General features: G+C 39.9%; 1 protein-coding gene across 2 annotated transcripts in view; it reads left to right on the plus strand.

The window, feature by feature from the left end:
- Positions 1-569: 569 nt before the first annotated feature.
- arhgef17 (Rho guanine nucleotide exchange factor (GEF) 17) overlaps positions 570-14,526 on the plus strand; it is a 100,862-nt gene continuing 86,905 nt past the window's right edge. For both annotated transcript variants that reach the window (XM_081372097.1, XM_081372098.1), the window contains exons 1-2: positions 570-1,576; positions 1,857-5,350. In XM_081372097.1, the coding sequence (XP_081228223.1) occupies positions 1,042-1,576; positions 1,857-5,350 (4,029 nt within the window). In that variant the 5' untranslated portion in view covers positions 570-1,041. The remainder of the gene's footprint in view (positions 1,577-1,856; positions 5,351-14,526) is intronic.

The raw sequence follows: 14,526 nt of genomic DNA on the forward strand, positions 1-14,526 counted from the left end.
TAAATATCTTATTTTGTGTTCAACAGAAGAAAGAAATTCATACAGGTTTGGAACATCATGACAGAATTTTCATTTTTGGGTAAACTATCCCTTTAAGCAATGACATTCATTCAGGCAATTGTGTAAACAAGAATGTGGCCACTAGAGTGCACTCTAGTCATGCAAATAAAAGGCAGGATAGACGAAAAAGAAAGAGAGAGAGAGGGAGAGAGAAAAGAACCCTTCGAAACAAAGGACTGTAAAAGTTTTTACTGTAAAGCTAGTTCTGCTTACAAACAGAGCTTTTGGTGAAAAAGACAATAACTAGATGTATCTGTCTCAGCCTCCCCAAAGCTGAGCAAAGAAACTGAAGATGATCATTTGTTCAACAGTTTCCCACTGTGCATTTACGAACTGAAGCCTAATGTCAGCATTATCTTCTCTCTCACATCAGAAAGAGGAAAAGCTGGATCCCCCCTCATTTTCCCCAGGGGTCTCTCTCTCTAACCCCGACCTCATGTTTTAGTCCCGCCCCCAATCCAAGCAACTATCTGCATGTAAAAAGCCACAAGTCACGGAAACCCTTAATTGTGCCTAAAAAAGGCTGAGCGCACTTAGTCAAGCTTAAAATAAAGGATGCGTATGAAGAAAGACAGTCGGCCAAAGAAATGGGATTTACCTTGGAAAAAGTACATTATTCAAGCGTTTCTCTAGTGTTTATTGGGCTGAAACACTTGGGAATTTTTTGCTCAAACTTTGAGCTCTTTCCAAATGCATGTATGGACACTAAGGGAGGCAAACATGCGCAAAGGTCTTGGGATATAACTCTGTTTTCGTAAACAATCTCATCTGTTGTTCCTGAAGGTTTTTTTTTTTTTTTTTTTTTTTTGTCCTCCTCTCCGGAAAACACTGCCAAGCAACTTTTGTGGTTAATGGGGGCATTGTAAGTTGTTTTCAGGGGGGTAAAGGCAACCACGGATAAAGAAGGGAAAGAGAAGTGCGGACTATTTATCAATGAACTGAGAGAAAGCAAGAAGGACAAGTGGGAGGACAGGCATCGCAATGGCTGAAAGGGAAAGCGAGAGAAAAGCGCCTGTCTGTAGAAGCGTCTCTTTCAAAAAGTTGGATAGCTGGAGCGCAAAGAAGCGCAGATCATTTGGAGAGGACTTGGATAGGTGCGGTGCCCTTCCCCCAGACGCTGTAGAGCACAGCGCGCAGCCATCACAAGCGACGCACGCTGTTTCTGTATCCAGAAAAGTTTCCAAAATCTCAGCGGCCAGCCTCTCAACCGCAGACCTCAAGAAAGCGTCTCATGGAATATATCCATCGGTTCGTGAGCTCTCTGAGAAGTTCAGTTTGAGCACAGCCGGGACACAGAGCTCATTAGTCAACACTGGAAGCGTTAAAAACACAATAAGTGCCGACGATTCGTCTTTGAACGAGAGTGGCTGCTTATCCAAGGAGTTTTCGGAGTCTGTGAAAGAGAAACTCAAAGACAGTAACAAATGTTGCTCTGCTCAAGAGTCAGTGTCAGAATCGGATTCGGACAGAGCAGATAAACACAGGCTCAGGAAGACTGTGGGTGGCACAAATACAGGTAAGATACATTGTTTTGAAGTCATTGGTTCTTATTTTGCCCATTAGGGATTAACATATCGTCAACCATAAACAAAGACACTTACTATAACACGTCTGCTCAAACTTAAGTACTGATCTGGTTTGTACTTAAAACTTTGTGTTGTGTACTGTATATCGTTGACTGTTATATTACAGATTGCCAGTGATTTTTCTGCATTTGAATGGCTGCTTGATGAATACATGTAAACGCATTTAAACTATCATACTGTGCGTTAAAAACACAATGTTTTTTGTCTTAGGGAGCCCAACATGCAAATCTCGTCGTGGCTATCACCCTTCCTATGGAGAGACTATTCATGTTGATGCAAACTGGCCAAGCGTTACTAAGATTAGAGAACTATTTGGCGATGGACGCAGAAAACAACATAGGTCAACTTCAGATGCTGATGACTTGAAATCTGCCTGTCAACACCTCCAGCATTTTGATGCTAAAGAGGGCATTTCAACTCCAGACAAAAGTGACAAACAGTTCCCCCACCAGCCAAGGGGAGCCTGGCAAGACACAAACAGCTCTCATCATGACAGCAGTGCATTGTATGTGGACTATTCAATCCCTGACTTCCATAATTTAAGTGCTAAAAGCATTTCTTGTGAGTTTTTGAATTGTGATACTACACCTGCTCCCCCACCACACAGTAGAACGACTGCTTTGCCCCTCAGGTCTTACCGTTGGCAGCTGCAGGAACAGAGACAGAGGGCAGAGCAGCCACAGCCACCGGATAGCTCACATTCCACGCATAACTCTTCCCAACCACAGACAGGGCCCTCCGTAGAACTAGCCGGTGCTCGGGGAAGACTGAGCTCTGGAGAAGAAGACGAGGAGTTAAGTGGATGGACAGTCGGTAACTTCCCTCAAAACAAGGATGGCACTAGGGCAAAATTGAGAGGAAGGTCCTCAGGCAGTGAGGAGGACAGCCCTGCAGCACTAACTCAACACAACAGGGACGTAAGACGGCGCTCGCTACGGAAAAAGAAGAAAAGCAGTTGCAGCAGGGACAATGAGGAGTCAGATGACAGCGACAACCAGCCTGTAATGATGGAGCCGTATGATTCTCAGACGGTGGGCCGCAGGATTGAGGGTTTCCGTTCTAGAGGTTGTTATTCTGGCATGTCATGGGCACGAGACAATCCATCTCAACGGTCTCATATGACTAAGGACAGTTTTAGGCACCTATATAGAAATTTTGAGGGGTCAGTCGGAACTAGCCCTGTTCCTCAGGTGTCACGGGTTTCAAAAGTCACCATACCCTCATTTATATCCAGTCCGTTGGGGTCAAAAAATAGTAGCAGGTATTCTAGCACAGAGACATTAAAAGAGGAGGATAAGCCAGCCAACATCCACAGCTTCAGCAGGGCATCATTAGCGGTTCTGAGTAAAACATACCATGGCAATGCCACTATGTACCGCTCACCTAGTTTTGGACATGGAGATAACTTTTCTCGTGCCTCAGTTCGAGTTCGCCCTAAGCTTGTGCCCAGCCTGATCCCAGCAGACTGTAAAACAGGCAGTTCAGAAAACAGAGTATTCTGCCACTCCTTGAATAATGAGAAAGACAGGAACAGGATCTCTATGTCCAACCCTGACATTGCCTCAGAAACTCTGTCCCTTCTTAGCTACCTTAAGACTGATCTGTCTGAGTTAAGAATGAGAAAAAAAGGACAAGATGATGAGGACAATCTGAACTCTGATCAAGGCGCATCTGTGTACAGAATGGGCTCCAGGACAAATCGGCCGCACCATGGACGCCCTTCACTGAAGGATCTCACTGCTACTTTGAGGAGGGCAAAGTCGTTCACTTACTCTGAGAAGCCAGTAGGACAGCAATATTGTAGCGGGCCAAGTTTGAGGAGTTCTTCCGAGCAGCGGCTAGACTCTGAACCCAGTGGTGAGCAGGTGGTGATTGCTGACAGGGAGGTGGAGAGTGATGACTGCAGAAGTACCTATGGTTACGAAGAAGCAATGCCGACCCCTCTACAAGATCGCTACGTACAGGAAGCCAGACAAGTAATAAGAGACATTTGTCAAATGAGTGAAAGTAAGGATGATGATGATGAGGAAGAAGACCATTTCAAGACAAAAAGCAGTGACACTAAAATAGACACTGTAAAAGAAAATAAGGCAAAACAGGAGGTGAAGAGACTTGAACACCCTGTTTTTACTGGGTGTAAGGAAGGGGAGGCTGATGGAAAAAGTGAAAAATGTTTACAGAAGGGAAATTCAGAGGAGAACATGTTCTGTGATAAGTCATTGGATGAACTCTCTGGTCATGAATCTAGCCTGACAGATGAAGGAATTGTCACAGAGCCAGAGGTTGGCTCATATGGGGGGCTGCCCTGCAGTAAAGACTTGCTGGGTCAGACTCTCACCATTTGGAATCAGTCAGGGTTGTACGAAGAGCAGTCGCCTGATACAACACCAGAGGAATCTCTTTCATCTCAGGTTCCGTCTGTTAGGACAGAGCATGAGGGAGTAGCCACAGGAGGAGACATTAGCAGCTGTAAAAATGTAAACCAGGGGGCCTTAGAGGCTCCATCTACTCCTAGCGCTATTCGCAGGCGAAGGAAATTTTCCTCAGCTGGAAACAATGGTTCAGAGTCCAGCAATGGCAGTAACGGAGAGTCGAACGGTGAGTCTGCATACCGCTCCTTGAGTGATCCCATGCCTCATAGACGTTGTTCAGTTGCAGAGGATGGCGGAAAGAGCTTCTCCATGGACAGCAACCTGCTCGGTTCACTCTCTCTAAACTCCAAGGTGGGTGGTGTGGAGTCCTCTGCCGCAGACCTTTCTGAATATACAGGCAGTGCCGCCAGTGACCTTTCCGTGTGTAGTGACAGCCTGAAAGATTACAGTACTGTGATTCAGAGCATTGTTTGTGAACCTGGTGCAATGGACAATCTTATTGATGAGAAAGCAAATGGCAAGGCTGTGAAGAAAAAGAGCTTTAGCGACCCCAGTAGACGTGGAGACTTGGCGGATACAGCCCTAGAATTTCAAAAGCATCCCAGCGAGCCAATTAGTGAACAAGAACAATCCATACCACCTTCTAGCAGTGAGCCTATCTTATCTGAGCAAAGAGATGAGCTATGGGCACTGAACAGTGAACAACGACAACTTTATTGTCCAACCAGAAGGTCTCGTTCTCAGTCTGAGCATGTTTTGCCCTCCCACCTTGGTCATAATGGAGAAACAAAAGCAGCAGGGGAGACCTCCTTTCCTTTTGATCCTAAGCTAGCTCAGGTTTTGTCTCCTCGCATCACTCGCAGAAGCCCCAAAAAACGCACAAACCGCTTTACCCATCAGGTGTCTTGTGATGACGGGGATCAGTTAGATGAACAAGGCGAAGAGCAGTCCTCCACATCCATCCTCCCCCAGCTTCCAACCTCAAAGGTCAGACCCAAACATGTGCGTCATGCCAGTGAACCTGCCACATTTGTGCCTATCATTCCTTCACATGCCCACGTATCCCAGGATCTCCAGAGGTCTAGCCAGGAGTCTTTACCGCCCAACAAAATAGTCCCGGGGGAGGACACCCCATCATTGGAGGACGTAACTGAGCAATACATCTTGGCCCTGAACTCTCCAGAGTCCCCTGCGGAGACCTCAGCAGCAACTGGTGGGGTTATTCTGGAGGGCACTACTTCCACACCTTTAGATCCCACCACTGAGCCAAAACTGGAGAGGAAGTCCAGTGAGGAACTTTCCACTGTCCCTCTGAAGGCCAAACCAAGAGTGGTGAGTGATGTTCTGTTCTCTATTTTGGGTATTTAAATGTCTTTTAATTGTTTGTTTATGGCGAGTTATGACGTACGTTCTTGCAGATGTGTATATCTATAAAAACACAGCAAAGATGGTTGATTGGAAGTAGTTTTTTTTTTTTACTTTCTAATTGTTTCTAACTGATGAAATGTATATCTTGTGAGCAAAGCTAGTCAATGTGTTTTTGCATAGTTTTTCATTTTATGAGACCTTTATTCTGGTGTGTTGGGCTGAGTTAGATTAAGGATAAAACTCATATATCACTCAGTCTGAAGAGAACTTGGATGAAAATTTGAAGGCCTTTGGCTTGAGTGGGCATGTGTGTGCAAAATCATGTATTTATTTGTGTACTGTTTGACACGTTGTTACCTCAGGTTGTAGTGCAGGCTGTGTAGCTGAATTTACTGTTCCTGACTTTGATGAAAAGAGCCGAATGATGTTTCTTAGAAATATGAAGGGCATATTTTTCCCCCCTGCAGGTTCTTCTGGAATCATGTTGTTGTTCTTTTACTTAGCCTACCTTCGTTTTGGTCCAGTGCCTGCAGTGTGTTTGTGCACTGTGTGTGCATCTCTGTGTGTGTGTTTCTCCCTCTGCTCTGTCTGCTGCAAATTCCTTTGTTTCCTTGACTCTATGAAAAGTCATAATATTCTGGCATTCTACACATATTTTGAAAGGAATGCTTTACCCTCTTATGTATTTATGTAATGTTTTATCTGTTCTATTGAAGGTTAAAACAGCTGAAATTAACCTTCAAAAAAGGCTTGTGTTACCAAACTGACCTTAGGGAGAAATGCCATTCAAATACATCATATTTAAGAGTGTTGTGCTTGGTAGTGTATGGCCGAGGGTTGTGATGTTTTCCGAAGTCTTGCAAACTCTTAGTGATGAATTATTTCTCTGTATGACTTGGTAAGCCCTCTGTAGCACGGTTGGTCTGTCTTAGACACTGGGTTTGGTCATAGTTTTCCTCAGTCCACCTTTTATGGTGCTGTATTTTCCTGAGATTTCATCTGTGCCAGCTTGTCCTTTCAGTATTGTGGTCCACTTAGGGCCGTGTTTGGAGCGGCCTGATATTGGATGATTATATAAAGGGATGAGTTTGAGTAACATTCTGTTGGCCTCTATAGCTCCCAAATTCCTTTTTCTTTTTTTTAATCTTTTTTATTTCTTGCAAGGGTCATTATGAAGTGCACAGTGGGGAAATGTTTGTATGGCCTTTTCATTCAGTCGGGATTATGCAGTCTAATTTGAGTCCATCATTGACAGAGGCTTGGAGACTTGCACACGCTTTTCACTCTGTTCTCAGGCACTCACGCACACACACATTCGTATTGCGGCTAATGATAACACAAAGTGTAAATAAGAGCTAAATGTTCCTCCTCTTAAGCTCCAGGCACATTTCCAGAGACTAATGCCTGCTTTATGACATATATAGGGCTGTTTGATGTTTCTTTCATGTTTTTTCTCCATCATTTTTGAACAGTGTCCAAAAAGATTTTGTCTGCAGCACATGCCATTTGTATATGAATATAGAGGGCTCACAAAGTATTTGTACACTTAAGCCACAGTTAAATATGGAAGAGTGTCATTGCATTATATAACTAAATATCCAAGCAAATGCTTATCTTTCCTTCTAAGAAATGCCACTAAGTTTGGTATGTATGTAGTCATTTAATTCAGTGACATTCAATCTCTGGCATTCAAAGTGTCCAAATATTTTTGGGGGGCAAATGGATTGCATTTTCTTTCAGTTTATTTAAAGTAAACTTATAAGTTGTTATTTCCATATGTTTGGAGTTATTTTCTGTGATTTGGGTTATCATGTAATCACTAACCACAGTATAATGGTTGTTGTTAGGTAAAAGTTGAGGTTGTGGTAATTATCTTGACTCCATCACTGTACTTGTTCTTCAGCGAAAGAGGAGAGTACGGACATCTGACACTAGTGGGTTAATGAATATTGAGGCTTGGAGTGCTTCAGAACATAAACACAGGGTGTTTATTACAGGGGCTGCAGTGTGTGTGTGTGTAGAGAGAGCTTGTCTGTGTGAGACGGGTTAGCCAAGTATTCCCTGAGGTTGTGATGATCAGAATCTGTAAACACACCCCTGAAGAAAGAAGGAAAAACACATGTGGACAGGCTGTGGATGGGAAAACGCCCTCAGATGGAGCTCTTTGTGAGTAACCTGTGAAGATGTCTCAATGCTGCGGTAATGTGAAACGGATAGAGGAGGGTGAACACATTGTGCTCAGCTGTACAAAGACAAGCAAAAGATCTGAGATAAAATAACGTAACAAAAAGCACAGCCTGCTAAATAACCCCCATGTATATCACAAATGTGTGAGTGTTTGTGTTGATAAAGTCATACTGACAAAAAAAAATCAAAGTAAGTTTCTGATGCTCTTGAATAAACTGAAAAAGTTTTCTTTTTCCTTGGTTAAGTTTTAAAAAACAAAAATATTAACATTAATGCACTATGAGGTATTTTAGAGGGTTTATAAGGAGACATGTGAAGTGTGTGTTTTTGTAAAGCACTTGAATTTAATTATTGAGTAAAAAATCCTTAAGTCATCTAAATTGTCCATTTTTGAGATTAGACTATCTTTCTAGTTGTATGAGCATCTGGTTATGCATTAATGGTGTAATACCATTGGCTGGAGTTTACTCCATGCAAATAGTAATTTTCGTGACATTGAAGTTGAAGGATTGGATATAACATTGCATAAAGTAAGCGATTCTATCAAACTAGTTTTATGTTAACACATGTTTTTTGAGGCTATATTTTTAAATCAGTGCATATTGTAATGTTGCTTCCAGTGCAGTGCCTTTCCCCATTGATTTCCATTGTAAGTGCCTGTAAACACAATTTTATATTTCAAATACAACTGATGGAAAAGGCTTGCTTGTTTCAGAAGAGATCTCAACACAGTCTCAAACTGTACTCTGTTTGCCAAAAAAAAAGTCTGCAGTCAAAAGATCTTAATATGATCTCATGTAATCTGATTGGCTATCAACATTTATTTAATAGCTCTATGACTTCAGCATAAGCTGGTCTGCAGGTCTTAACTGGTTTAAGAGGTGTGTGTGTTTGTGTTTTTTAGCAGGAAGGGTAGGGACACAGTTTTAGTGTGTGTGTCTCTGCTCCTTTATCAGCGCCTGTGCCGAGTGATCCTGCGCAGACAGGAAGCTGGGGAACAGAAACAGGAAGTTGTTGTGGTTACTAATATGTTTGATGAGCTGCAGAGGCTGGAATGTGCCGCTCTGCTCGGGAGACTGTTTGGAAACAAAGTGCCAGGCGTGAGACAGTGTGCACACGCACACACACACACACACACACACACACACACACCAGACGACTGTGCTGTGTTTGCATGACTTGTCAGAGCTTTGATGCTGTTCTGGCTGTAACTGCTGCTCAGTGTCTTTAGCTGGATTAAAGGCTCAGTTAAAATGAGTGCATGTGTTTGCTGTCTGCCTTCGATTGAACTGTTGTCTCAGAGGGGGGACACAGTCATGTCTGTGCCGTTCCTTCTAACCGAGAGTAATTTCCTGTGTGTTCACTTCACTCAGACACTTGTGAGTCAGTGTGTTTTAATGTAATTTCTGGATGTCTTGGAGATGTCTGTAGATTTTCTCACCCTTAAACTTGCTTATACTGTCCTTTCTGCTATTGTGAACGATTCATGTGTTCATGCGTCTGCTGAAGAATAAAAACAGCTTTACTAGGCAAAGCTGGTTTAAGACTGGTTAAAAGGACCGTTGACTGATTTCAAAGGTGTTTTTGACACTTTTTAGCAGCTCAGGCTGGAAGATTGCGAACCATTTTAAAGGGATAGTTCACCCAAAATTTTTTATTCTGTCATAATTTACTCTCAAGTTGTTCCAAACCTGTATGAATTTCTTTCATCTGCTGAACACACAAAAAAAGATATTTTGAAGAATGTGTATTGTGCAACCAAACAGTTGATTGGCCCTGTTCAATTTCATTTAGTTGCCAAAGCCATTATATATAACATTTTCTTTCACCTCTTCTCTATTCCGGCTGTTGTGTTCATGGCCGTTTTGCAGTAGTGAAGGAAAAGAAGGCCACATTCCTGGTGCCTGTTTAAATGAAAACAACAGGAAAACAACTAGACCCTGTTTTCTCTTCTCCTCTATTTTCCTGTGCTCTTTTGTTCGCTTCATTTACATTCAATTAGTCCTTTATTTTCTCCCTCCTTTCATTTCCAAGTATCACTTTTCTTTTCTTTTTTTTTTTTCTTTTTTTACAGCCTTCCTGTCATCCATTACTCCCACTGTTCCTCCCAGTCAAGGTACCTGATATCAGGGCTGAATCTCTTTTCTGGAAGAATGACAAAAATGACTTCATCCCTCCACAATGTTCCTCAGCTCCTGAGCTGTCTGCATATGGCTTTCAGAGGAGGGAGAGAGAGACATTAACAGGATGAGCCGCTTTAATGGACAGATAACATACTTTCCTTCAGAATAGGACAATCATTATAAGGGCTCAAGGAATATTGTACTACTGTTTGTATAGTGTTTTTTTTATATTTTGAATTTGTTATTTTTATATATATTTGTAGTTTTCATGGTAATTTTAGTTTAATATTAGAGTCATTTCATAGGATATGTGTATATTATGTCCCATCCCCCACACAAATTTCGATGCACAGTACTTTTTGGACCACTACCCATAATTCCACCAGAGCAGAAGCATTCACACAGGGGTCACGACCCCATGAGACATCAGGGCTGTGTTGTGTCGGGTGATCATTGTGACCTGGACTCGACTTCCTCTGCTATCTGTTATCAGGAGTGTTGTTTCCATTCCCTCTAACTTGGTTTTATCCATTGGGATTTGATTTGGATTGCACTGATGCCCAGTATGTAGTTCTTTCCTTAATGCATTTACACATTCATGATCTGATTAATCATGGTCCTACTATTTTTATTACTTATATTTAGATGTAAACCCCTATCCATCATCAGATGAGTCTTCTTCTGGTGTTTTCTACTGTTGGTGGTCTCTGTAAGCATGAGGGTGCTCGCATTTACAGTTAAACTCAAGCGTTCTGTCATGCAGATGAGGGTAAAATACTGCCAGGATCAAATCTCACACCAGATTAGTTGAAACTTGGGAAACGTCAAAGTGATTGGAGATGTAGGTGGTTTGTCAGTATGAGGGCTCACCAATCAGAACCAGTATTTTTTTCTTCATTTCTATAATCCGACCACCCATATCTCCATCTTAGGCTTCTTTTCTTGTTTTTCCCCCCTCCTGATCAGTTTTGTTTTGCTCTGAACTGAGGTCTGGAACTCAATTCTTCAGCATCAGTGTGATAGACGCTCGAGAATGCGTGTTACGCTTATTTTACAAGTGTTTTAAAATTCCTCATGTTGCCCCCTCTCGAATTGAAACTGTTTTTAGAGGTCACTTGTCATTCAGTCGACACTTATCCACTCTTACTTCCAGTAAAAGAAACACAGGAGCTTTCCGTCAGGAGCAAAATGATGCTCAAGGCCTCATGATAATCAAACAGGTGGTTTATCTCTGAATCTTGTGTGTAACCACTGCCTGAATTCAGACCTTTGTTATTTGAGAATTACACCACACTGGACGCGACAAAGCGACCGTTGCAAATCCATTGTCCTTCCTATGAAAAGTATTCATTGCATCCAGTGTAGACAGCATCACTGATTATAATGGGTTATATTGTCTTTTGTCGCATCGCACTGCTCGCTTCCGCTGTAGACACTGTTATTAGTGGTTTTCTCTTGCGTATTAGGCCACTTGTTTTCAAGTCTACGTTCTTCTTCAAAAGGTTATTTTTTTTAAATATATTTTGTTTTATTTTAATGGTTTCAGTTTTTCTAAATCTGGACTAAGGAGAGTTTTCTTTCACCTCTCTCTCTCTCTGAAGAGAATCAAAAATACAGTTTTGTCATTTTATTCTTATGAATAAAATGACACACATTAATGTGACTTAGACTACTTTTAGACTAACTTATTGTTCATTATTATGCATTATTTTGCTATTTTAACTTCAAAGTGCGAGTAGTTTGAAAATTTAAAAAGCAGCAAATGGGCTTGTCGTGTGTGTTTGTGTGTTTTGTTATGAGTGGTAGGCTGTGTAAGACAGCTCCAGTATGAGAACAGGGTCACAGAATGATGCAGTTCACCCTTTCCCATGGTACATCTGGCACAGCTCCAGTGTTTGTGTGTTGATTTGTTTATCTTCCATGTAAGCCTTCTGCATTGCACTGATTTATTGAGATGAACTCAAGGCATGGATTTGAAGAGAAATGGAGAGAGGAACAAGAAAAGGAAAGGGCAATTGTAACTGCCATGGTGTTTGTTTGCTGAGAGTATCACTCTTAAAGTTTGGCCACATTTATTGTTGTTCGACAAATTTGAAAAACATTGCTCCATATTTATTAATTTATTTGTTTATTTATTTATTTATTTAAATTTTTTATAAATTATTTGATATGAAACAAATAATAAAGTTAGTTAAAATATACATAGTGCTGAGCAACCATTCATCGTGGTTAATCACATCCAATAGAAAAGTTTGTGTTTACATAATATGTGTGTGAGTACTGTGTATAATATTTTTTTTAGATAAATACATACATATGCATATATATATTTAAGAAATATTTGCATGTGTGTGTATATATATATATATATATATATATATACTGTATAAACATAAGTATTTTATATGTAAGTAACACATTTTTCTTAAATATATACATGCATATGTATTTATATATACAAAATAATTATACACAGTACACACACATAAACACATAAACATGAACTTTTATTTTGGTTGTGATGAATCACGATTAATCGTTGCCCAGCACAAATATATATATATATATATATATATATATATATATATATATATATATATATATATATATATATATATATATACACACACACACACACACACACACACACACACACACACACACACACACACACACACACAGACACACACACACACACACACACACACACACACACACACACACACACACACACACACACAGTATGTGTGTATATATATATATATATATATATATATATATATATAGTTTTATTATTATTGCAATTATTTTTATTTCTTTATAATGTATAATTCTTTTATAGCTTTTAAATAAATGTAAAAATATTATATTAATAATCATAAAAGACTCTTTACCCACAATACTTTTGTAGTGATGTCTAACTGTTCAGATGACCAAATATAATTTTAAACGATTAACTTCATGGGTGATTTTTGCCTGTATACATGATGCTAGAGTGTTGGGTGTTTACTACGGTGTTCTCATTGATTCCTAGGGTGCCCTGAGTCATATTTAGGTGGTTTTAAAAAGAGTCCTGCACCCACACGACTCTGGTCTGGATATTCTGTTCTCGAAATATGGTTCAAGCCCTTATTTCAGTTCAGGGTCTGTGGGATTTATTGTCTAGCAGGTGGAAATAATCCAGTAACTAAGTAAAGTAACAGCTTTCCACAACAAGCTGCATGGTTTAAGGTATCTTTTTTGTCCATAAGCACAAATGGTAAGCATGCCAAAATGTCATACTTGGGGTTAGAGGTTTAGAACAAACCCTCAATCTGAAGTATAAGCACTAATAATAGTGATGTTTGCTTTAACAAGCGCTACTAATTATTATCGTTATGTCATTATATCAGCTTTCTTCTTTCTTTGTCCCTAGTGTTTTATACTCTGTCAGTTATAACTTTGCTTTCTCTGTCTCTCATTACGATGGTACCACCCTCTGTAATTACAGTGTTCTGTTTGCTTATGCGGGAGAGAATGGTTTCTCCACTTTCTGGGGTTCTCTAAAGAATCACTGCTGCCCGTCTAATTTATTTCTTGTCATTGGACTGTGTGTGCGGTTATTAAAAAAGCATATTTGTCTGTCATCTTGGGGAACAAAGACAAAAGGCATGATTTATGACTGCTATTTGGATTTTGTGTATTTCAATCCGCTATCTTCTCCATGTTGTGGTTCTTTTCCCTTTTTATATACCCGGAAAGCTGCAGCTGTGTGTGTGATGTGGGTAAGACATCCATATTTCATTCTTTTCCACTTTGGATCAGTGTTCTCCACAAGTTTGGACAACATGGAAAAGAACCACCTCTTTTGCATAAATTCTATTTAGAAAATCACAAATGTCTTTGTGGAATCTTCAGGAATGGAGCAGTGTTTTTGTTTTAGAAACTGAGTTAATTTACCTTGATCGATTTCAGTTTTAGATGAATTTGATTTAACTTGGGAATTTGACTCTTGTATAACTTAGTTATTTGGTTATTTGAATTTCATGTGGATTTATCTTGATTTTTACACATCAACAAGGTGGTATTTACATCTTACATTTACATCTGCCATTCAAAAGTTTGAGGTCAGTAAGAATATTTTGAGAAATTATAGCTTTTATTCAGCAAGGACGCATTAAATTGATCAAAAGTGTCTGAAAAGACATTTATAATGTTAAGGAAGATCCTTATTCCAAATAAATGCTGTTATTTTGAACTTTCTATTCATCAAAGAAAATGTATCTTGGTTTCCACAAAAATATTCATCAGCACAACTGTTTACAACATTGATCTTAAAAATGAATGAGCAGCAAATCAGCATATTAGAATGGTTTATGAATGATTGATGAGTGATGCTGAAAATTCTGCTTTTAATCACAGAATTATTTACATTGCAGGATCATTCCATGTCAAATCAACCAAATTTCAGAAACTTCCCAGACTCAAATTTTGATTTTGTTAATATTTTTGAAGAAAGGCCAACATAAATGAAGAAGAAAGTCAAAATATTAAATGTCATGGATGTATATTTACTGAGTAATCCACTATTTCGTAGAGGGGGGTCAAAATGACAGTTCTCATGTGAGATTTGGAGCCAAATTACAGGGGGGTAAAAATGACTTTAGAAAGATGGCATCATCATCTTTTTATTTTTACACAAAGATTAGTAGGTCTATTAGTAAAAATCTGTTGAATTTAGCAATCTTTGTTGCATTAAATGCCAATGGTGACAGTTCAAAAAAAGTGGAAAAGCACTTCTTGTGTTGTTTTGCCCCAAGTTTGCATGCCTGTAACTCAAGAAGTATTAAA

This window comes from Scardinius erythrophthalmus, assembly GCF_964197995.2.
Source record: "Scardinius erythrophthalmus genome assembly, chromosome: 8".
NCBI lineage: Eukaryota > Metazoa > Chordata > Actinopteri > Cypriniformes > Leuciscidae > Scardinius > Scardinius erythrophthalmus.